At 56.0% G+C, this 23872-nt stretch overlaps 2 protein-coding genes across 2 annotated transcripts in view; both read left to right on the top strand.

The window, feature by feature from the left end:
- The window catches only part of PRPF6 (pre-mRNA processing factor 6), a 47153-nt gene extending 28747 nt beyond the window's left edge, over positions 1 to 18406 (top strand). The window contains exons 12-21 of the mRNA XM_042979875.1: positions 3378 to 3500; positions 8223 to 8344; positions 10011 to 10149; positions 11920 to 12039; positions 12597 to 12773; positions 13246 to 13379; positions 14109 to 14200; positions 15224 to 15338; positions 17368 to 17494; positions 18124 to 18406. Coding sequence (XP_042835809.1) covers positions 3378 to 3500; positions 8223 to 8344; positions 10011 to 10149; positions 11920 to 12039; positions 12597 to 12773; positions 13246 to 13379; positions 14109 to 14200; positions 15224 to 15338; positions 17368 to 17494; positions 18124 to 18276 — 1302 coding nt within the window. The 3' untranslated portion in view covers positions 18277 to 18406. The remainder of the gene's footprint in view (positions 1 to 3377; positions 3501 to 8222; positions 8345 to 10010; positions 10150 to 11919; positions 12040 to 12596; positions 12774 to 13245; positions 13380 to 14108; positions 14201 to 15223; positions 15339 to 17367; positions 17495 to 18123) is intronic.
- Positions 18407 to 19296: 890 nt separating this feature from the next.
- On the top strand, positions 19297 to 23415 carry CA3H20orf204 (chromosome A3 C20orf204 homolog). The gene is made up of 4 exons (XM_042979670.1): positions 19297 to 20912; positions 22363 to 22623; positions 22712 to 22867; positions 23006 to 23415. Exons 1-4 carry the CDS (start codon positions 20910 to 20912, stop codon positions 23183 to 23185), a joined length of 600 nt encoding a protein of 199 aa, XP_042835604.1. The 5' UTR covers positions 19297 to 20909; the 3' UTR covers positions 23186 to 23415.
- The last annotated feature ends 457 nt before the right edge of the window (positions 23416 to 23872 follow it).

The following is a 23872-nucleotide window of genomic DNA, read 5'->3' as shown; positions in this document are numbered from 1 at the left end:
GAGAGGGAGAGAGAGAATCCCAAGCAGGCTCCACATTCAGTGCAGAGCCCAGTGCAGGGCTTGATCATGATCTGACCTGAAATCAAGAGTTGGATGGTCAACCGACAGAGCCACCCAGACACCCTTGTGCTGCTATTTTGGACACACAGACTCAATATAACGATTGTTTTAGTGCCCTTGTCTCCTAACTCTGATGTCTTTGTCCATCTGGGATTAATTTTGATAGATTTGTTAATCCTCTCATTACAAGTTGCATATTCTTATTTCTTTGCATGGCTGGTAATGTTCAACTTGTTGCCAGATACCGTGAATTTCCCTTGCTGGGTGCTGGGCAGTTTTGCATTCCTGCACATCCTCTAGGCTTTCCTACGGGACCAGCTGGTGCTTTGGTCCTTTGGACCTTGCTTCAGTGCTTTGCTAGGTTGGACCCCAGCAGTAGTGGGTTTGGGACAGTTCAGGGCTAATCCCCCTGTGGAGGTGAGACCTCTCTGTGCACTGTGCCCAGTGACCTGTGTCTCTTGGGGGTTTCCAGTCTGGCCATGGAAAGAGGCACTGTTCCTGGCCCCATGTGAGCTCTGAGGAGTGCTCGAACCATTGTGGATGGTTCTTTTCAAACACTCATGCTTTGTTTGGTGCTCAGTGAAGACCCCCAGGTGGCTCTCTGCAGAGCACATCGCCAGGGTTGTCTCTCCACTGCACTTTTCTTCTCTTGTGCTTGATCCTGTGTACTGTATGCTTCTTCATCTTCTAGGGCTCAGCACCGCCTCCTCCAGCATTCCCACCTGGGTCCCCCTCCCTTTTCTGCGGCCTGGAACTCTCCAGGCGATGAGCTGGGCTAACATGGGGCTCCCCTTGACTGCTTCTGCGTCTCAGTCCTCACAGCCCTTTGTTACCCGTGTCCAGTGTCTTGACAACGGCTGCTTCACAGGTGTTGTCTGGATTTCTCGTTGTCTCAGGAGCGGGGGCAGGGGGGCTCCGGCTCAGTCAGCAGCTTCTCTGGTTCTCTGAGGGCTTTTTGGAGGCTGACTGTGCACCTGGCAGGCCTTACCTGCTCCAGCTCTCTGCCTTCTCGGTCTCCCTGGAGCCCCGTTTTGCACAGAGTGGAGGCGAGCGCCCTGTGCCCCCGGAAATGCCCACGCACGTCAATTACCATTCCTAGCCCCCCTTTTGGGGCACACTGGCTTGGCCACAGTGAGTCCCGTTTCTTCTGCCAGCCTGTGTTTCCATCTTGTCAGGAAGGGTTACTGCAGGAGGGGGGTGGTAGGTGTCCTGTCTCCTTGCTGGTTCTCAGACCAGCTTCCTGTAAACCCTCCATTAAGACACTGGCTTTGTGCATAGAAATACACAGCACGAGCTAGAAGTTTTTAAAATTTTCCTCAAAATTTGGGGCACCTGGGTGGCTCAGTCGGTTAAGCATCAGACTCTTGATTTCAGCTCAGGTCATGATCTCACAGTTTGTGTGTTCGAGCCCCGTGTTGGGCTCTGTGCTGGCAGCTTGGAGCCTGCTTGGGGTCCTCTCTCTCCCGTCCACCCCTCTGCCCCTCCCCTGCTCATGCTTTTTCTCTCTCAAAAATAAGTAAACATTTAAAATTAAAAAATAAGCTTTCCTCAAAATTTGTGTTTTGCTGCTATTTGCTTCTATTTGAATGTGATGAAGGGATCTGAAGGGATCTGAAAGCACACGAGTCTTGCCTGGTCTTTTTAAGGCTAGCATATAAAACATGTCTTTGTGGTATCCTGCAAAGAGTGCTACGGCTGAGGGGTTTTGCCCTCTGAGCAAAGTCACCATTTACTGAGCACCAGACTCTGCCGAACGGGTTTTCTCCTTGCCTTCTTACTTCCTACTTCCCGTTCTTTGTGGAACCCAGTCCCAGCCCTGACCCCGGGCCCTGCTGGACACCTCAGGAGCCTCTGCGACAGGCCTGGCTCCACCAGCCATGCCCTCGAACCGTGTCTGCATGTACTCACATGCTTTTCCTTTCGTCCTGCTGCTGCCATTTCCCCTCCTTTGCTGGTTCTCCTTCTCTCCTCTATTTTTTTTTTATTAAAAAAAAAATTTTTTTTTTAACGTTTTATTTATTTTTGAGACAGAGAGAGACAGAGCATGAACAGGGGAGGGTCAGCGAGAGGGAGACACAGAATCGGAAACAGGCTCCAGGCTCTGAGCTGTCAGCACAGAGCCCGACGCGGGGCCCGAACTCACGGACCGCGAGATCATGACCTAAGCCGAAGTCGGCCGCTTAACCGACTGAGCCACCCAGGTGCCCCTCTCCTCTCTTCTAAATCGCTTGGTGGTTTGGCCCTCAGCCCCTTTCTGAGACTTGTCTGTGCTTCTGTGAGGGTCTCGTCTCACCACATTGCCAAGCAAGAATGGCACTTACAGGACAGGAACCCCCAAATGTGGACTCTGCTCTGGGTGCTCCCCACATCCTGGATTGCACCCCTGCTGCCCTGCGTCCCCCAGTGACATGGGACAGTACCAGGGCCTGATGTGTCCAGGATGCATCTCCTGGTTTGCCCACAAAATGTGCTAGTCCTCAGCCTTGCTCACCTCAGTATGAAGCACCACCATTTATGCCTCGTGAGTCACTGCTGACTCCTTTTTCTAATATCTCTCGTCTGGCAAGCAGTTTGAGCCTACCTTCCCATCTCTCCCTGGTCCGGGTGGCCTGCCTTGCCGTCTGTCCCTGGTCCGGGTGGCCTGTCTTGCCGTCTGTCCCTGGTCCGGGTGCACCTTGTCACCTAGTTGTGGCAGTCCTTGGCCAGACCGCAGCTTCCCCCAGACATGGCAGTGTGTCCTGTTGTGTTTCCCTGCTAATGGTCCACACAGTGGTTAGGGCTGTCCTTTTAAAATGAGACTGATTATGGGACTCCTCCTCTAGTTTAAAAAACCTCTGGTGTCTGCCTGCCCCACAGCAGTAAAACCCAGAGCTCTTGCTGTGGCCTGCAAGGCCCTGGGATCCAGTTAGAGTGTTTCTTCCTTTTGTCCATTTTGAATCCTGAGTTCTAGACCAACAGATGCAAATGTTTGTGAGCTTGTCTTGGTTCTTACTACTTTGGAAGTGTGTTCCACGCAGAGCCTCGTGTGGCCACTGAGCTGCCTCCCACAGTGCTGTGCACACAGAGCTGCTTGTGCAGTGCTTGGGAGTGCATAGATGCAGCCTTGTTAAGTCCTTAGGTATTTGTCAAGCATTCATCTGCTGGGTGGAAAGGAGGGTTACCTCGCCGGGTGGGCTGCAGGAGGGCTCGATGGGCATCGGCGCCTTGTGTGTGCACCGACCTGCGGTGCAGGGGCTGTCCGTCCTCTTCATGTGGGCGTAGCGTGCCCCTGTCAGGCACCTGCAGCTCTGGACTATAGTTTTGTGTCCCTCTTGCAGGATGCTGAGGAGTGTGACAAGGCTGGGAGTGTGGCCACCTGCCAGGCCGTCATGCGTGCCGTGATTGGCATTGGGATCGAGGAGGAAGATCGGAAGCACACCTGGATGGAAGATGCTGACAGTGTAAGTCCGGCTACGTGGGCCTGAAGCACCTGTGGGGAACTAGCTGCAGATGTGAAAGTCTTCTTGATCTGCTGATTTTTTAAAATGTATTATTTATTTTGAGAGAGAGCGTGCGTGAGCTGGAGGGTCAGAGAGAGAGGAGAGAGAATCCCAGGCAGGCTCCATGCTGTCATCACAGAGCCCGACGTGGGGCTCGAACCCACAAACTTGCAAGATCATGACCTGAGCCGAGGTCAAGATTTTCAAGAGTCAGAGCCACCCAGGGGCCCCTGATCTGCTGACTTTCTTAAACATAGTTGTAGCTGTCAGGAGTACAGATTTCTCCTCACCCAGGTTTACCTGGAGAGCCACTCCTTGCAGACCTCCTGATCTGCAGTGCTCTGTGCTCTGTGTGGGCTGACTATGTGCTGTGGACCAGGAGCCAGCAGAGTGGGAGCCTACAGAGCTCTCTCAGCTGTTTTTTACCTCCCCACATCTACCCCCTGGGTTCTTTTATAACTTGCACTTCAGAAGGCATTTTGTATACGAAGCTTTTGCCTACTTTGAAATTATTTCCTTGGAATAGGCTTCCAGAGAAGAGAGAATGGGGGTCAAAAAATCAGTATGTATTTTAGGTATTCAGTGCCTTAAAGGTGGCTCTCTTTTTTTTTTTTTTTTTTTTTTAGCTTATTTTGAAATAATTTTAGATTTACAGATGTTGCAAACTGTATGAAAGCTTCTTATATGCCCTTCACCCAGATTCCTCCGAATTTGACCGTTTCACCACATTTGCCTTTCCCATTCCACTCACACGTGCACACACATGCACACACACCCCTTACTGTTTCTTCTGAATATTTGCGAGTAAATTGCAGAGGTCACGGCCCCTTTCCTCCAAGTACTGCAGCGTTTCTTTAAAAGACGATGTTTTCTTACACAGTCACAACATAGCTATCAAAATGAGGAAATAATGTTGACACAGTGCCATTATGTAATTTGCAGGCCAGATTCCACCAGTTGCCTCCCTAAGTGTCCCTTTCACAGGAAGGAAAAACACAGCTGGTTCTGGTGCAGCGGCCGCCCCCGGTCACAGCCTCAGGTTTCCGTGGCCCTGATAGTCTAGAGAGGGCTTTGGTCTGTCGTCGTTTTTCAGGAGTCTGACTTCTGGCCCCCTGATTGACTTTGTGGCCCCCTGATTTGGGTCTTCATGATGTGCCCCCACATTGGGGTTGGGGTTCTGCATCTTTGTGGGATGTTGTGTCCTGGCAGGTTGTGTTGGTAGGTGCCTGTGCCCGTTCAACTCTGAGCAGCTCAAGTGGCATCCATCAGGCTTCTCCACTGGAAGGTTACTCTTTTTCTCCTTTCTAATTAATAAGTGCCTTGTGGGGAGGCACTCTGAGATTAAACATCCTGTTTCTTGCCAAACTTTGACCTACTAGTTTGCAGGCCCATTCATGATGTTTTTGTCCTGTATCAGTTACTATGGTATTTGCCAAATAGTGCCTGCCTGCCTTTCTTCCTTCCTTCCTTCCTTCCTTCCTTCCTTCCTTCCTTCCTTCCTTCCTTCCTTCCTTCCTTCTTTTCTATTTTTGAGAGAGAGAGTCAGAGCATGAATGGGAGAGTGGCAGAGAGACCAGGAGACAGAATTCAAAGCAGGCTCCAGGCTCTGAAGTGTCCTCACAGAGCCCAACGTGGGGCTCGAACTCACGAACTGTGAGATCATGACCTGAGCCGAAGTCGGACACCTAACTGACTAAGCCCCCCAGGTGCCAAATAGTGCTTTTCTCAACACCGTTTCTTCTGTATTTTATTAGAGTTTATTAGTTGGAATTCTACAGTAATGACCTTTCCCTTATTCACGTGGGTATTTGTTTCTTTCTGTTAGGAGAGGCCAAGGATCCCTACTCCATTCTGGGAGATTATAGCCCCTGATGGCATCACCGGTGTGGAGCTCACATAACCTCTGGAGCGCCACATGTGCTATGACCCAGGGCACAGGTGCTGGCCATGCCATGCACTTCCAGGGGCCTGTGGCCTGCCGATGGTCTAGTGCACACCGAATATACCTTGGTTCTTTAGGCGAGTCGAGACACAGGCCAACCGTGATGGTTGTTAAAAGCTTTTCATTATGTAACATTTAAGACACAAAGAAGTATAAAGAGTAACAAATATGCTCAGTGTCTGTATCGAAAGGAAATTCCCAAATATGCCAAAGAATCCTAGTTTTTTGTTGTCGAGCCCCTTTTTATTCTGCATATGGAGTTAAACACTTCACTTCATTTTATTTTCCTTATTGCTTTGACAGCATAGGAGGCCTGGCGAGGGGAGGAGTGGAGGGGGGATAGACCTTGCCCTATGGATGACAGATTGTGGGAGCAGAAGCCCACGAACCATTTCAGATTTTCTTTTTCTTTTTTATTGTCTCTTGCACGTGTAGTAGAACAACACGGCTGTCTTTCACAAAGCTGTGCAATTATGGAGTAAGAGCTCAAGTCTCTGTGCTGAGAAGAGTGAAGTGTTTTCGTAATACTCCCACCCCACGGGGCCCTGCCTGGCTCACCCACACCTGAGACCCCTGGTGGGCTGTCACTTGATCCAGTGCGGCCACGGATGCCCGAAAGTCTTTGTAACCGGCCTCCAGGACCTTGGTCAAAAGTCACAAAGAGTACAGACCAGTTTGTATGGGGTCTAATCCTCACTTGACATCTTCTGTCACTTTTTCAGTCACTACTGGTCAGGACACGCCCGAGGCGGGGCCCTTCTTGGTTTCTGTGGTGCTTGAGTCAGATTGAGGCCACGTGACCAAGAAGGAACCCAGTCTGAACAAGGAGGTCGAAGCTGCATCCCTGTTTTTTAACTCCACACCCATTTCCACATGGTGGTCTTTGTGCAACAGGAGGCTTATAGCCGTTCTCTTGGAGAATGCAGCTGTCAGTCTGGGAAGTGGCCTTGGCTGGCTCTGTGAGGTGCCTGGCTGGTTCCACCCGTGACATTTTGATGATCGTTGCTGCAAAACTTTTGTTTCCGACACAGTTCCTAGTGGCTTTTCACTTACCTCAGAATACAAAACCCTTTCTTGGTATGAGAACGCTTCCTGCGTGTGCAGAGTGTTTAGGGCGGCTCGTTTCTCAGGTGGTCCGCGAGCATCTGGTGTTGAGTATGGGGGGCACTGACCTTTCCCCTGGGTTAGCCCGTTCCAGTGAGCGTCCCTGGCTCGTGACCTTCTCAAGAGATGGCTTCCACAGAGCGACTGGCTTTCTTGTGTTGCTTGATTCCAACCAGCGAATAAAGTCATTCTTTCTGTCTTTTTTTTTTTTTTCAATGCTTATTTATGTTTGAGAGCGAGAGAGAGAGAGAGAGAGAGACAGAGCATGAGTGGGGAAGGGGCAGAGAGAGAGGGAGACACAGATTCCAAAGCAGGCTCCAGGCTCCAAGCTGTCAGCACAGAGCCTGACGCGGGGCTCAAACCCACGAACCATGAGATCATGACCTGAGCCGAAGTCGGATGCCTAACTGACTGAGCCACCCAGGCCCCCCTAAAGTCATTCTTCAATAAGGAAAAAAAAACATCCAGAGAAAGTAGCAGCAAGTGTTTATGGAAGTTCTGTTTGAGTGGATGGGTTCTTCCTTTCTCTTTTTTAAGCTGCATTTTTTTTTTTTTTTTTTTTTAAAGGAAAGCTAGGGCACCTGGGTGGCTCAGTCAGTTCAGCGTCTAACTTTGGCTCAGGTCATGATCTCACGATTCGTGAGTTCAAGTCCCGCGTCAGGCTCTGTGCTGACAGCTCAGAGCCTGGAGCCTGCTTCAGATTCTGTGTCTCCCTCTCTCTGTGCCCCTCCCTAGCTTTCTCTCTCCCCCTCTCTCTCTCTCTCAAAAATAAATAAAACATTTAAAAAAAAAAAAAGGAAAACTGTTTCTCTTTCTTTTTTTTCTTTCTTTCTTTCTTTCTTTCTTTCTTTCTTTCTTTCTTTCTTTCTTTCTTTCTTTCTTTCTTTCTTTCTTTCAAGTTTATTTCTCTTTGAGAGACAGTGTTCTCTGTCTGTGAGGGAGGGGTGGAGAGAGAGAACCCCAAGCGGGCTTCACACTGTGAGTGTGGAGCCTGAACATGGGACTCGATCTCACGAACCTGTGAGATCATGATCTGAGCCAAACTCAAGAGTCGGATGCTTAACCAACTGAGCCACCCAGGTGCCCCGTAAGCTACATTTTTTATTGTGGTAAAATACACATATCATAAAGCTTGCCTTTCTTGCCACTTGGAAGCGTGTGATTCCATGGTGTCTAGCACACTCATGGTGTTGTGCGGCCATCGCCGCGGTCTCAGATGCCAGAGTTTTTCTGTTCCCCGCATCAGAGCCCACACCCGTTCACAGCCATTCAGGTGGATAGATGCTTTCTTTCTCTTTGTGCTCCTCTGTGTTTTACAGGTTTCTAACGAGCATGGCTTTTATAAGGGAGAACATACACTTAACCCCGAGTTCAGAGAGGAACCAGCGTGTGTGGTGTGTGGTCAGCTCTCCCCTGCGGCTGGCGGCTGCTGTTCCCCTGCACCAGCTCCTGCTGTGTATGCGGGCTGGCAGACAGCCCCATGCCGGGCCCCGTGTGTTTCACTCCCCATCCTCCGGGGGTTTCGCTCTCCCGGGGCGTGTTTCCCACGGTGTGGTTCTGAGCAGACGGGCCGTCGTGCCTCCTGCTCTGAGGCCAGGGCTGGGCTGCCCACTCTCACCCTTATCTTTCTGCTCTAGTGTGTGGCCCACAATGCCCTGGAGTGTGCGCGAGCTATCTATGCCTACGCCCTGCAAGTGTTCCCCAGCAAGAAGAGTGTGTGGCTGAGAGCCGCGTACTTCGAGAAGAACCATGGCACCAGGTATGTGCTTGGGCCCCGGGTGCCTGGTGGCGCTCTCCACTCCGTGTGCCCATTGGCCTTCTGACTCCAGGTTGGGCAGAGCTGAGTTGAAACCTCCCCTCCCCATAGGTGGGCAAGGACCTCTACTTGAGATCCAGTCCTCTGCAATGAGGGACAGAATCTTCTACTGCACTTGAGACTTTGAGATCTGTCTTTATGGCTCCTTCTGTACCAGATAGGATTATCACTCTTTTATAGTTGAGAAACTGAGACGCTGAGGGCATTTCTGCAGAAGTGCCTACAGCTGCGTTGGCAGACGCCTGGTGGCCCAAGGGTGCCTGGGGCGAGGCAGGGCTCTAAAGCTCCACGTCTGTGCCAGCACTGGATTTAGCAGTGTGGGCGGTGCGGCATCTGGGCCCAGGCAGGCATGGTTTTCATTTAAGCTCTGCTGACTTTGGGTTTCGGCTAGTTTTTGTGCTCTGAGGAGGTCCTTGACAATTTTCTCTAATTGTATTCTTTAATTGAAAAAACCTTTTGGGTCTGCCTTATTGGCTGTAACTGCTGATTGAATTAGGTGTTGCAATTTCGGGTGTTCAAGGGGTGCCTCTCCAGGGTAGCAGCCTCATGTTGTGCACTCTCCACCCAGGCTCTCTGCTGCTCCTTCCCGTGCTGGGGCGGGGGGACAGGCCTTGCTCATTCCACAGGGCTTTTGCTGGGAGCATCCAGCCCCTTTCTCTTTCCTTTCCCGGCATTGTTGAATCTCAGTCTGGTCAGGGTGTCTTCCCATGTGTGTTGCTGAGGCTTTTGTCTCCTCCCCACTCTCACCATCTGGTTTAGTGTTTTGGAGTGGACTCATCTGAGGCTGCTTTGAGATGACCGTGCCGGCTCACCCTGTACAAGTTCACCCGTGACAGTCCCAAGTCCGGAGCAGGGCCTCTCCTGCTGGGTGTGGTCTGTGGACGTGCCTCACTGGCACTGCTCCTCTTGGGCCCTGGGCGTGGGGCAGCCCCCTCCCCGGCTCTGGCACCCTTCCTGTCCGGCTGACTCGTGGCATGGAATGGCACGAGGGGCTCAGGGTCTGGGGTCCTGGCTCTGGTGTCATCTGGGAAGCATGCTGCAGACTCTCTTGGGCTTCTCTCCACACAGAGTGAGTCCTTCGTCTTGCTGCCGAGGCCCAGAGAGCTTGTGTGCCAGGCGGTGCAACAGGGGTGGTGGCCGCCTGAGGGTTGGGGGCTTCCCGCCTGATACCCAGGCTGGCGGTATTCTTGCTCGGTAGTGGCCAAAATAAGTTTCTTCCAATAAGACCGTTTCTTTGGATGCCAGAGAACAGATTCTGGGTCATAATCTTTATCAGCAGATCTGTGGTTAAAGATGAAAAGAGCTCTCCTGTCACCCAGACTGTGAAGTTGTCACTCCCCTCAGGACCCATGGCTATGAAAGGGTCCCTTGAGAAGTTCCTCCATCAGGCTTAGCTGTTTAACAATGCATGCTTTGTAGCACCCTCCTCGGTAGTTGATTTTAGAACCTTTATGAAGAGAAAAGATTTCCCCACACTCTCCCCATCGTAAAATTTGGTAAATCATTTATAGCACCGAACTTTGGAGCAGTAACTGTCTTTTCAGCACCCAGGCTGATGCTGTGAGCACCCTGCATGCTCTGGTGGTGACTGTGGCCCTCTGTCTTTCAGGGAGTCCTTGGAGGCACTCCTGCAGAGGGCTGTGGCCCATTGCCCCAAAGCGGAGGTGCTGTGGCTTATGGGCGCCAAGTCCAAGTGGCTGGCGGGGGATGTGCCTGCGGCAAGGAGCATCCTGGCTCTGGCCTTCCAGGTGGGTTGAGGGGTCCGCTGGGCTGCCAGGGGGCGTGTGCACTTGAACCCCCACCTCAGTGCCTGTCGAGGCCCGAGGGCTGCAGCGTGCATGTGCCCTTGAGCCCTCCCCCTGCTCATCGACGGGAGCTGACCTAAGAGAGGAGAAGTGAGTTGGTCCTGACGCACCAGACTCGGCTGCTCTACGGGCAGCTGGGGTCCTGAGGGGGCCCAAGAGTAGGAGAATGGCCAGCTGGCAGACCTGCCTCTTGGTCATGGCCATTCAGTGTAACCATGGGCCAAATATTGCAGAACACAGAGCACGGGACAAGCAGGCGACATTCCCCAGGTGAGTGGAGCAGTAGCCAGATACAGCCATTTCTCACAGGAGAGCACATGTGAGAATTGGATTGTTCCGTCCCTGTACTCTGAACACAGGATGCGCACAGAGGCCACTCGTGGGCCTCCTGGTGCTGCTGGGCCCTTAGGTGGTTGGGATTACATTCAGACGGCTACACCTAGCCAGGCTTCTTTGGGCTGGTGTCATGACCCGGGCGGCGTGGGGTTAGCAGTTAGCATGCTTAATGTGTTTTAACTTTCGTTCCAGCAGAGCTAACCCACGGTGTTTTTGGTTTTTGGTTTTTTGGTTTTTTAAAATGTTTATTTATTATTGAGAGACAGAGAGAGACAGAGCATTAGCGTAGGAGGGGCAGAGAGAGGGGGAGACACAGGATCCAAAGCAGGCTCCAGGCTCCGAGCTGTCAGCACAGAGCCCAACGTGGGGCTCAGACCCACAAACCGCGAGACCATGACCTGAACCAAAGTCGGACACGTAACCAACTGAGCCCCCCAGGTGCCCCCCCCACGGTGTTATGTTAGTTTTGGGAAGTGTGCAGTACAGCGATTCAACACTTCTCATGTTATTCAGTGCTCGTAGCAGCCATGTTTATAAACTGTCGAGTGCTGTGTAAACATCAGTGTGTTGTAACCCTGACTAGCGTAATTAAGTTTGTCCTTCCCTGAGTAAATGCCATGAGAGGAGCCTGGCTGGTATCTGGCCTTTTGCTTTTTCCTGTCCGTTGGAGGACAGTCACATGTTCAGGACGCTCCTTCTGTCTGAGCCATCACAGCATTCTCCCGCCATCTGCCTGGGCACTGCTGCCAGTCCCCAGCACCACCCTCCAGGTGCCCTCTCCTTTCCCTGCTGGTCACTCTGGGGCTGTTGATGAGGTCTGTGATGCAGCCAGGCGAGTGTGCTTTCAGAAGGCCGCGAGTGTAGCACCCGTGTGTCTGCTGGATTCTGGCTGGTACGTGGCCCAGTCCTAGCCCTTGGGAGCCTTCCACGCCATCAGCGATGCCCTGGGCATCATTCTTTCCTGCTCACACAGACACACCGAGATGGCCAGGCCCTTGTCACCAGGCTTGGGAACAGGGTTGGGTATGGCAGATCCACATGGGTAGAACGTGAGCGAGCCGTTCCGGCTTTGAGAGGCCACTCAGGGAAGCCTGCAACCGGGAGGTGAGCCGGTGCCCCTGGCTGCAGCTCAGGGTGGGTCCTGGAGAAGACGGCTCTCCAGCTGCTGGTGGTGTTGCCTGAGTGCCTAGAAAATGGGCTGGCTTGTTTTCAGGTGGGTCAGCACTCTTGGGCCGGACCCTGCTCTGTCATCTGTTAGCTCTGGAATCAGACTGCCCTGCAGCAGAGTGAGGCCCGGCCTGGTGCCCAGGCTAGCTGCTCTTGATTAAGTATAATCTAGCCCTGGCCACTTTGTTCTGATCCCATCTCTCCCTCCAGGCCAACCCCAACAGCGAGGAGATCTGGCTGGCTGCTGTGAAGCTGGAATCCGAGAACAATGAGTACGAGCGTGCCCGGCGGCTACTGGCCAAGGCGCGGAGCAGCGCACCCACCGCCCGGGTGAGCGGGGCGTTGGGGCCATACTGGGTCCCTGGGGCCTGTGGTGTCCGGAGGGTGCGAGGTACCACCTAAAGCTGTGGTACTCTTGGCTTATTGGTTCATACTTGACTGCGAGGTGTATTTGTGTTTTTAATGTTCATTTATTTTTGAGAGAGACCGAGACAGAACGCGAGTGGGTTGGGACAGAGAGGGAGGCACAGAATCGGAAGCGGGCTCCAGGCTCCGAGCTGTCAGCACAGAGCCCAACGCGGGGCTCGAACCCATGAGCTGTGAGATCATGACCTGAGTCAAAGTCGGATGCTCAACCGACTAAGCCACCCAGGCGCCCCGTATTTGCGGTTTTCGACGCCCACCTTGTTCCAAAGGATGTGAAACAGCTTACAGAGGTCCATAAAACACAGCAGGATGAGTGGCATATAAGGGGAGCCGTAGTGCAAAGCGTGTATTGTGAAGGCGCCGTCCTTCCAGGGCACAGTGCTAGACGTCGCCGTGCCGTCCAGACAGGTGGTCAGGGCGGGAGCAGGGGCTGCTTAACAGCGTGTCTGGTTGTCTTGCAGGTGTTCATGAAGTCTGTGAAGCTGGAGTGGGTGCTGGGGAACATCGTGGCTGCCCAGGAGCTGTGTGAGGAGGCCCTGAAGCACTATGAGGACTTCCCTAAGCTGTGGATGATGAAGGGGCAGATCGAGGAGCAGGAGGAGTTGGTGGAGAAGGCTCGGGAAGCCTACAGCCAGGGGGTGAGCCGGTGCCCCTGGCCGCAGCTACGAGCTGACTCTTGTAGACTGGACGCCTGGCCTCAGGGTGTCCTTACGCCTCGCCTTGCTCAGGAATTGGAGGCCCAGCGGGCAGTGACTCACTTGGGCCCCAGCTGGTAGCGTGCTGGCAGGGCCAGACCCTGGTCCCTTCACTCAGACCCGTGTTTTTCCTTCTACAGAGCTGTGTGCACCACATTCAGTCAAGTGCGGGTTATAGCACAGTTAACGTACAGGCGGCCGTGTGTGCGCCCCACACGCATGCATGTGTGCACAGCCACGTAGTAAACATACGCTTGTGCACAGCACTGCCGTGCACGTGAAACCCCACACCCAGACCTGAAATGGGCAGGTGGCTGTGGACACAGGTATCCCTGACTCCCGGCCCAGGAGCCTGCCACAGCTGTCACAGCCCCTCCCTGACACCAGCCAATCCCTCTCTTCTTTGTTGCTGCAGTTGAAAAAATGTCCCCACTCCACCCCTCTATGGCTTTTGCTTTCTCGGCTGGAGGAGAAGGTTGGGCAGCTGACCCGCGCTCGGGCCATTTTGGAGAAGTCTCGCCTGAAGAACCCGAAGAACCCCGGCCTGTGGTGAGTCCCGGCGAGCCGGGCTCGCCCCTCAGAGGGGCTGTGCTCCCTCAGTCGCTCGTGCAGACTCATTTGTGCAGCGTTTCCAGCTCAGGCTCCGTGAGAAGGATGGCAGGTGCTGGCTGGGAGGAAGCACAGTCCCTGTCTTGGGAGGGTCCAGCTCGGGTGGGCTCCATTTACAAGCAGGCCTGCACATAGTGGGGTGCAGTTTCATTTGTGCTCTAGTAGAAGGCGCCCAGGGGAGCCAGGAGCTAACGATGGGGGATCAGGGATGGATGAGGCCGAGGAAGTGCATCCCACAGCGGAGGTGGCATCTGGACAGGGCTTTAAGGGTGAACAGGAAGTTGTCAGGAGAGGATGGCATTCTGTCTGTAGGAAACAGCGTCGCAGGGCTGCAGTGTAGCTGTTGCCAAAGGAGACCCCAGAGAGTTGGGCAGGTCCTGGATGCCGCTGCTGTGGTGCCCAGCCATCCTGGGAGCACCAGCATGGCCTCGCCCTCCATGTCTGCTTGTGCCTACATGATGTCAGGGTCCGGGCCTCGGCTGGGGTGGCTGCTGGCAGGCCTGATGGCGGGGTGGGCACGAGTGCCTTGCGTCTCTGGTGGACGAGCTCTGCTTGGCAGGGCAGGTGGCTCTGGCCACGGTGGCTTCCCAGGAGCTTCGAGAACTGTTAGGCTTGCCAGTGGGCTTCGGTGGATGGGGTCTGACTTGTCCTTTGGGCCTCTCTCCTGAGGTTGGAGTCTGTCAGGCTGGAGTACCGCGCAGGGCTGAAGAACATCGCCAACACGCTCATGGCCAAGGCGCTCCAGGAGTGCCCCAACTCCGGTAAGGGACTTCCCGGCTTCCCAGACTTGCCAGGCAGCAGCAGTTCCTGGGGGAGTGGGTCTCGGGGTTCAGACACCCTATTAAAGTGTTTTGTTTGTCGGAGTTTCAGCTGCACCTGATCTTTCAGACATTTGAACTAAATCCCCAGTCCCAGTTGTTGTGGGTTTGACTTCGTGTTCTGGTTCACTACCATTACTTTTTTTCTGAAACTTAACTTCTGTTATCTTACTTTGCATTTAAACATACATGCACTGTGAACAGATTTGGGGTAAAAAAAAAAAAAAAAAGGATATTAAAACTCACCTTTAAGTCACTTTTGACTTATTTGTATTGTCATAACTTGTGAACTTGTGTTCCTGCACAAAACCCAAGTCCTGTGTGTTTAGTGTTGTCCCTTGTTTTATTTTGAAAGAGAGAGAGAGAGAGAGAGAGAGCGCGCGCAAGCAAGTGGGGGAGGGGCAGAGAGCAAGAGGGAGAGAGAGAATCTCAGGCAGGCTCCACACTGTCATTGCAGAGCCCGACGTAGGGCTTGAACCCACAAATCGTGAGATCACGACCTGAGCTGAAATCAAGAGTCGGACGCTTAACCGACTGAGCTGCCTGGGCACCCCGGGACTTGTTTTAAAGTTGAAAGTGCCTGTGTAGATATATACCAGAAATCTACGACGCACCTATTGGTCAATTTGAATCTTTATTAGTATTTCTGATTTTTTTGTTGTGGTAAATCCTTAGATATGAAATTATGGAGTCAGTGGGAGCGAACCTTGAAGGTTTTGGGTACTGCCTACCTAATCACTGCCAGAACTTTGTCTGGCCTGTGCCATCAGAGCTGCTGTGGGGCAGGTGGTCAGTGCAGCCTTTGTGGCTCTCCCCCAGACATGTGGGAGGCCGTAGCCGTGGTCTGAGGCCACCCCGGGTTAGAATGTTGGCAGGCCCGTCTCGGGGCAGCCTATGCATGGATGGGCCGTGTCTGAAAGCAGAGGTGGGGGTCTGAGTTGTGGCATCCATGTGTCTGAATTTTAGGTGTCCTGTGGTCTGAAGCCATTTTTCTTGAGGCAAGGCCCCAGAGGAAGACCAAGAGTGTCGACGCCCTGAAGAAGTGTGAGCACGACCCCCACGTGCTCCTGGCTGTGGCCAAGTGAGTGAGGGGCCCTTGTGAAGTTGCTGACCCTTCGGGACCTGATGGGATCTCTTAGGGTCCTTGTCCACCAGCATTCCACAATGAAGCACTTCTGCTTTGACCCAAGGCAGGCACATCTCCAGGCAGAGGCCATGCGGATAGGTGCTGTCCCAATGGTCTGCACTGCCCCTGACCCACAGATAGGCTGCTTCCTCTGAGCCCCGCCCTCCTTCCCTCTGTCCTGGGCTCCTTCTGACGGGACTGCTCTCAGTCTGGGCACTTCTTGGTTTACACATACACGTGTCCTACGTCAAAAGACAGAGACAAACTTGCTGACATTGGTCCACATGGAATTTAGTAAGCAAGACTCCTTCGGCTCAAAGGGCTATAAGCAAGGAAATTATTTTTCTCGTGTTAGTGTGAGAAAGCAGACACTTTCACCTTGGTGACCTTGGGGATAATCCAGGGTCCATCAGTCAGGCCCAATCAGCGTGCCTGCAGGTGTGGAGATGGCCATGCCAGAGACCATCTTTCCTTTGGGTTGCATGGTCTCAAGGGCAACAGGAGGTCAGCGAGTGACCTCACACCATCAGCTCATACGTTGGGTGCTGGGTCAGAGGCTCCCTGGGGTGGCCCGCGGTGTGGGAGGTGTGGGAGGGAGTTCGGGGCCTCGGCAAGATTAAGTGAGGTTACGGCCGACGCGTGGGGGGCCTGCGAGCAGGGTGGGGGCTGCGTATGCTCAGAGGAGGCCGGGAGGTGACTGCATTTGCAGTGGGGGGCATCAGAAGGAGCCTTGGCTGGGCTCCCGGGACTGCTGCTCAGGCCTCCCCTTGCGGAGGTGGCATATGTGCCCAGGAGCCCCTGCGTGCTGTTGCTGCCCAAGCGGGAGTCTGGCCCATCCTGAGGCATGCACAGGTGGTGTCGGCCCCACTTCCTCAGGTCCTCCCGGGCACCTCCCCTCCAGCTGCTTTGAGGCTGAGGACGCTGCACGTGGAGGCTTCCCTCCGACTCCTGAGGCCCGGCTTGGGCCTGCCCGGGGCCCCCTTCTGCCCTGGGCTTCCGCCTCCCAGAAGGGCTGCTCTGTTTGATGCTCTGATAGGGCGGCCGTAAAACCTCATAAAAGGCTTTGCTAAAGCAAATAAGTCACTCCTTGCTGTTCCCAGGTTGGTGTCCTGTGAACCTGCTATCTGAGTTTGTGCTCTTTAAGTCATAGTTTATCTAACACCCAGCAATTAAGAGTACCGCAGGGCTTAAAAAACAATCAAGCTATCAGAGCATGAAATTACTCCGTTTTGTAACTGAGACCAGCCCACACAGCCGCCCTGAATGGCGTGTCAGTGGTGTGGCGGTCTGCTTTTGTGCCTGTGGCCACAGAGGACACTGGGACTGGGCGGATGGTGGAAGCCACGCAGGGTCTCAGCTGTCAAAGAGTGCTGCCCCAGTGTCCTTCCCCCCTCTTGCCTTCCGCCTTCCCTGACGTGTGGGGGAGGGCGCGCACAGGTCCTTCAGTGGGTTTCTGGTGTCCTCGCTTGAAGCTTCCAGCGTGGGCCTGGTTTGCAGGTGTCTGTGTCTGCTGTGGGCACTGCTCAGCACAGTTCTGGTGCTGAGCCGAGGCCCAGCTTGTCTGTGCTGGCTGGGTCCCTTGCCAGGGACTGCATCGTGGGGCAGATGCTCCAGAAGGAATCTATTGAGGAGCTGACTTCACTGAACTTTCCCTAATCAAAGTCTTAACTTTTTGTAAAGTTTCCTTTCATCTTCTGTATTTTACCCAGAGGAAACTAATAACTTAAAGGAGTTTGAAATTCTTGCTCTGTGTGGACTCTTTTAAGAAACAGCCTGATTAGACCCTTGAAGGACAGTTGCAGGTTAGTGGTGGGAGCGATACCCAGGTAGCCAGGCCCCATTCCTCAGCTCTCCTGTTGGGAGCTCAGGGGCTCGCCAGAGAGAGGATCGACCTGATGTTGCCAGAGCTGGCTCCCCACCACCCCTCAGGCAGCGTCGGACGTGGCCACTTACGCTGGGTCCCTGAACTTACGCTTGCGGACAGGCTGTTCTGGAGTGAGCGGAAGATCACCAAGGCCAGGGAGTGGTTCCACCGCACGGTGAAGATCGACTCGGACCTGGGGGACGCCTGGGCGTTCTTCTACAAGTTTGAGCTGCAGCATGGCACAGAGGTGAGGTGCTGCTGCGGCTGCCTGCTGCTCTCCACCCCCACCTCTGGGCAGTGGGTGGGTGGAGGGGAGAGGCACAGGGGTCCCTCCTGACGGTATTTGCTTCTGCGTCTGCTTTCTCGTTACAGCCTTTAGCCTCTTAACCTGAAATGTAGATGTTTGGGTGATTTTAAGTGGTCTGTTAGCATCTCTGATGAGTTGGTTGGTGACTGGGGCGTGGGGTCACAGTAGAAATGGGGATGGGATTCAAGCCCTGATGATTGTCCTGCCTGGGCGAGTTCTGTCCTACTGGACATGAGCCTGGGGGGGCCTGGGCAGCAGCACCCCCCCCCCCCCCACACACACACAATGCTTAGTGTTGTCGCAGCTGTCCTGGAGACCCCATGGGAAGTGGAAGCCGTGCCCCATGGGGTCTGGGAAGCTGCTCGGGGTACTCGTGTGAGGCACACACTTGGCCTCGGCTGGGCTCAGCACCTGCGTGCCATCAGCGCTGCAGCGGGGCACCTCAGACACCACTTGTGCCCCCCTGCCCTCCAGGCCCAGGGCCGTGGGGCCGGGCGAGCGTGGTGGGGCGCGTGTGAGGGGCAGCCTGGGAGGAGCCCCGTCTCAAGTGCCCTGTGGTCCTTGCCCAGGAGCAGCGGGAGGAGGTGAGGAGGCGCTGTGAGAACGCGGAGCCACGGCACGGGGAGCTGTGGTGTGCCGTGTCCAAGGACATCGCCAACTGGCAGAGGAAGATTGGGGAGATCCTAGTGCTGGTGGCAGCCCACATCAAGAACACCTTCTGACCCTCCGGTGCCTGTAGGGGGCGGCCCTCGGGACAGCGCGTAGAGGAGCGTGTGGTAGTGACAAGGGGGTGGAAGGGGCCCTGAGCCACCCATCCTGCTCTTTAATTAAAGGTTTTCCAGGTAGCCCGTCGGGGTTGGTGACCTGCTGGTTTTGTCTGCGCCATTCTCCCCTGCCTTCCCGTAGGTGCTTTGGCTGCCCCCGTGTGCTCTCAGGCCGCGTCCTGGGCTCACTAGGGCTCTTGGAGACAGCCTGAACCCTGCAGGGGAAGCCGTGGGACCCCCTGAGATTCTGTGGGAAGGGGGGGGCGGTGCACATTCTGGGAACAGCTGGGGCTCCCCCGGGCATCTCCCAGGTCTGCCTGCCAGGGTGAGTGACCGTCCTGCGCGAGTGCAGGCAGCGGGCCCAACTTCCTAAAGTGGCTCCCAAGTATGTTGCTAGGGGCTCACGGGGAGGCCCCTTGGGTGTGTGTCGGAAAGAAATGTTACCGGTAAGAGCTTTTCTCATATTTGCTCATGGCATTATTTTTATAATCAATAATGTATAATCAATTTTGTTCTAAAGCACCTGTAAGTCCTCATCTCTGGATTGAAAAATGCATAACCTGGGAGACTTAGCGTATTTGCACTGTTTATGCTGTGTGAGGATAACGGGCTTCCTCATACTTTGGACCCCTGTGTGTGTGTGTTCAACTGGAAACCAGCAGATTCTCTTCGGAGGGGTGTGTCAGCCATGGCTGCAGACATCTGGCCAGAGGTCATGGGTTGTCCAGAGGCTGTGGGCCAAGGAGAGGAGATGCTACTTGTTACATATGGTGACGAGGGGAGTAGCTGGCAGCCGTTCCCACACGCTCATGTTGGTTTGTTTTTTTTAATTTTTTTTTTTAACATTTATTTATTTTTGAGACAGAGAGAGACAGAGCATGAACAGGGGAGGGGCAGAGAGAGAGGGAGACACAGAATCTGAAACAGGCTCCAGGCTCCGAGCCATCAGCCCAGAGCCTGACGCGGGGCTCGAACTCGCGGACCGTGAGATCATGACCTGAGCCGAAGTCGGACGCCTGACCGACCGAGCCACCCAGGCGCCCCACCACACGCTCATGTTAGAGAAGATTCCAGACAGGCTGCTTGGTGCCTCTTGGTTCCTGGTGACACCGATGAGGAGACTGTTGTGGGGATCAGTCGCTGACCCACGGCTCAGCCCCCTCAAGGCAGCCAAGGTTGGGGAACACATGCCTCGATGTCAGCACCTGAGGCACGGGCAGCTGTGCCTAGAGAGTCAGGCCCTGCTGGGTCCGCCTCTGATGTTCTGGGAGCCACAAGGACACTGCCATCCCAGAGCAGGGGAGGGACCACCCCCGTGGCCTGGATCCTACTCCCAGACTGTGAATCTGGAAATGCTGCTTCTCACTTGAGGTGGGCCAGGCCCGAGGAGCAGAGCAGGGAGGTTCACAGGGTCTTTGGGGTTTCCTTCTGTCTCATGGAGGAGGCGGGAGGGATCCGGCCTGGTACACTTATCACATCGAAGAGATACTCCTGGAGTTTTAGGAGCTTGAAAGCCAGCCTATTCCTGTACAGACCTAGAAACCAAGGCCCAGGGAGCAACGGTGACTTGGCTGTAGTCACAGGGGCTGCTGGCAGCCTTCTGTGCTCTGAGTTGGATGTGGCTTCTCCTGGACACATTTCTGAACTCGGTGTCGGGTGCGGCCTTCTGCAGAGCCCTTGGAATGTTCCAGAGCACCTGGATCATCCAGTGTGGATATCTCCTCCTTTGCGTGGGGGTTGTTTGCTTTGAGGTGGTTAAACGGCTTTTCTCCCTGGGACAGATGTACCTCAGCTTGTCTCCAGCTGGGATTTCTTGAGCTCCAGCTCAAGGCAAGTCGGGTTCTGCACACTGCCCTTGTTCTGAGGCGGTGCTTGCAGGGTTGAGAGCCTGTTTGGGCGAGTGGCCGTGACCTCCCCCAGCGAAAGACCCCCTCGGCCCAGGAGGGATGAGCAGTAGGAGAAGCCTGGGAAGCCCCTCGCCAGGACCAGCTGGGGCAGGACCCCCCCCCCCCCCAGGACATCAGGGTGTGGGGGCTGGTGGCTGTGGCGAGTTAGGTCCAACTCACCTGGTTCTGCTGGCAGCCGGGTTCCTGGGAGAGGCAGCACCTGCTGACCGCTGAGGAAGGCCCCAGTGGAGGGTGCAGACAGGCCCCTGGCCTCTTCTGGCTCCCCTACCCCAGCGGGCCCAGCAGTGCTCGCTGGACACCCCACCCCCCCCTCGACAGTACAGACCTTCTTGGGCCAATGGCTCGATCCAAGACCCGCTGGATGGGAAGAGAGCCCGCAGCTGCCGGGCTCCAGGGTCAGGTTAATTGAAGAAGCAATTGGATAGGAGGTGGGGAGAGGGAGGGGGTAGGGCTGGGGTTGTGGGGCCTCCCTCCCACTCCCTCCCTCCTCTGCTCAGAGGAGCCAACTTCAAAAGCCTTGTCTGCCTGCCGCCAGCCTTCCCTGCTGTGTCCTGTCCTGGGAAGCCCTGTTGGCCAGGCTTGGAGCAGGACTTGGAGTGGCAGCCACACTCCCTACCTGAGGACCCGGGATCATGTGCAAGGCCCACTGGCAGGAGTGAGGGAGGGCCTCACCCTCAGAGGCCCATGGTGAGCAGCGTGGGGCCACTGGGGAGGGGGCTCACTCTGGCCGAGGGTTTGGGACCGAGCGTAGTGCAGGGGAGGCTGCTTGAGCGTCTGTCCCCTACTGGGAAACCTCCCTTGGTTCCCGTCACCTTGGCCTGGAGGGCCTGGCAGGCCTGGCCCTGGGTGCTCTTGCCTGTTCTTCCGGCAGTGGGGGTGGGGGGGTAGGGTGGGGGGGAGAAGGGAGGGGGTCTGCCTGGCGGTGCCAGGGCTGCTCGGTTCTCACTGGCTGGGGTGGGGGACAGGCAGGCCTTCCTAGAGCTGGGCAGCCAATCTCCCCCGTGTGGACGGCTCTCCACAGCCACAGCTCTTGTTCTTGCTGTGACCTCTGACCCCACCCCCAGCATGCCTGGGGGCAGATTTGAGGAGGGGCCACAGCTAAAGGCACCCACTCCTCCTGCCAGCGCTGCACCCCAGGTCTCCAGCTTGGTCAGGCTCCCCTCCCAGGGCTGGGAAGCCGAGTCGAGTCCTGCGTCTCGCTGGGTTCACATGATTAATTTTCCAGTCGCTGTTTGGGAACTAGCCGGTCTTTCTCTTTGATGTTTGGGCTTCTAGGGGGAGGGTGGTGGTGGGTTTCTCCCCAAGCCAGCCCCTTCTGGAGGGGGAGGCTCGTGAAAGGGATGCCTGGTGGGGCACAATGTGGCCCCTTTCTCCCTTGCCTCTGGGGGATTCCCCAAGACTTCCCCCCCTCCTCAGAGGGGTGTGGCCTTGAGCTCTGAGCCCTCACCCCTGTCCTGGTTGGGCTGGAGGTGCAAGGGCACCCCACTTCCCATGGCTGTGGGGGTGGGTCAGTTCTGCCCCTGCTCCGGGGACCCAGAGGTGAGCAACGTTCTGGGGATCAGGGGGTGCTCATCAGGAGGAGAGAGCCTGGCTGTCTGGTGGGGACTGATGTCTGGGAGGTGTGGGGCTGAGTTAGGGGATAGCCAGGGGTGTAGCCATACCGGCAGGTAGTGTTTCCCGCTGGACCCCTGGACCTAGGGGTCAGCCCTGCCCTCCAGTCTTGTGAGCCCCTAGTTCCCATGCACACAGAGCACCAGGTGTTCCTGCTCTGGAGCCCTCTGTCTCCCTCTTGGCCCCTCAGGGCTCAGTGGGCCTGCCTTCCCAGCCCACCTCCCCCCCACCCTCACCCTCACCCCTGGCCATCCTCCAGCCCGCCAATCTATGCATCAAGCATTGAGCTGTCTGGTTCGCAGGCCTACTGTCCTTCCCTCAGACTTGAAACAGGAAGGGATTTGTCCTGCTAGACCCATGCTTGGGTGCTGAATGGCGCAGTGACCTTTCATTTTCTACTGTAGTTCAGAGAGTCCCTGGTGGCTGTGGTAGGGGGCCGTCCAAAGCAAACCGCCTGAGGGGTTGCTGTAGGGAAGGTCTCCTCTGCGGGCCCGGGCACCCCACCCTGACCCCGTGTCCCTTCCAGGTGCCTCCCAAGCCTGCACTCTGGGCGCTCCTGCTGGCTCTGCTGGGGCTCGCACCGGGTCAGGCAGGGCTCCGCACCTGCAGCATCCCTGACGTGCTCCGCCACTACCGCGTGGTCATCTTTGAGGACCTGCAGGCTGCTGTGAGGCAGGTCGGGCCAGGCTCCCGACACCTCCATTTCATCCAGAAAAACCTGACTGGAGCTGCAGTCCTCGGATGGCGGGATCGGGAACGGGTGGGAGCTTCCTGCGGCGCCCAGAAGGTATGGGGGGAGACTCACTCTGTTCCCCTCCGGGGCCTCCCCGCTGAGCTCTCTCCCCAGCCCCCAGTTTCCTCCCTTCCTTCCCCAGGAGCACGATATCCTGCTGTCCATTGCGTCCCTGGGTCGGACCCTGCGCAGGGTGGTGGCCCGGGGCCACCGCCGCGGGGCACTGGAGAAAGCCGCGTGGACTGTAGCCCTGCGCACCGAAGCAGTGATGCGGCGCCACTGCTGGATGATGCGCCAGGTGTGTGGGGCCAGACCCGGGTCCCTCCCCTTCCACAGGTCCCCTGAGCCTCCCACCGTCCCGCGGTGTCCCCATCTGGGAGGGGGAGGGGAGGGCGCAGAGACCGTGGTCACTCGCTGACCTTTCTGCCCCTGACAGCGGAGGAGGAGCCGGTGGCCCAAGAGGCACCCTCCTCGGAGTCGCCGCAGCCGCAGCCGCAGCCGCAGCCGCAGCCGCAGCCGCAGCCGCAGGCGGCTCCTCCTGCGAGTCCTGGACGCCGTCGCCACCTGCTGGGAGAAGCTCTTCGCGCTGCGTGCAGCAGCCTCCGAGGACTCCTAGCGCGCCCTGCGCAGGCCAGAGAAGAGCCATCGGGGCCGAGGGGCCTGGGAACGAGCTTCATTTGGTGCCTCCTCTCCCTCTTGTTGGCTTACTGCTGGGCCCAGGCCCCTCCTTGTCATGGCCCTGGACATGCTCCAGGCACCTAGCCAGGACTCAATAAACTGCTGGGGCTGCGGTCTGGTCTCTTCGCCTGCTGGGGTGGGGCCCACCACCGCTGGATCTGGGCCTGGGCCAGGAGCGGGCGCTGGGGGCAACAGGCCGCTTGGTAGGGGAACCAGGACTACCCGCCACACCTGGACGAGGCCGGCCCCCACCCCACCCCTCCCCCTTCCAGCTGCGCTCCCAGCCTCAGGCAGCAGGGGGCGAGTGGGGACGCTGGATGGGACTCCCCTAGGCTTGGGGGGTGGATGGGGAGGGGCTCTATCGGGCCCTGAAATGTCCGGTTTCCGTCCTGCTCCTCTCTGGAATGGGGGAAGGGGTGGAAATGGAGGGGAAGGGAAGGCTGAGCTTTGTGAACTCAGAGCAAAACAACCGGATAAAGGAAACGGGCCTGAAGGGAAGCCAGAGTCGCTGGCCCTGGCTGCAAGTGGGGCCAGGCCATTTCCTGCGGCCCTGGGAGGGGTGGCCACGGCCCCCTCTGTGGGCCTGGACAGGCTGGTCAGGGATCCGCTGTCTTGTGCTCTGGGA

Source organism: Panthera tigris, chromosome A3 (assembly GCF_018350195.1).
Source record: "Panthera tigris isolate Pti1 chromosome A3, P.tigris_Pti1_mat1.1, whole genome shotgun sequence".
NCBI lineage: Eukaryota > Metazoa > Chordata > Mammalia > Carnivora > Felidae > Panthera > Panthera tigris.
Note: the sequence above shows the minus strand (reverse complement) of the source record. Positions and strands in the feature narration are given on the sequence as shown.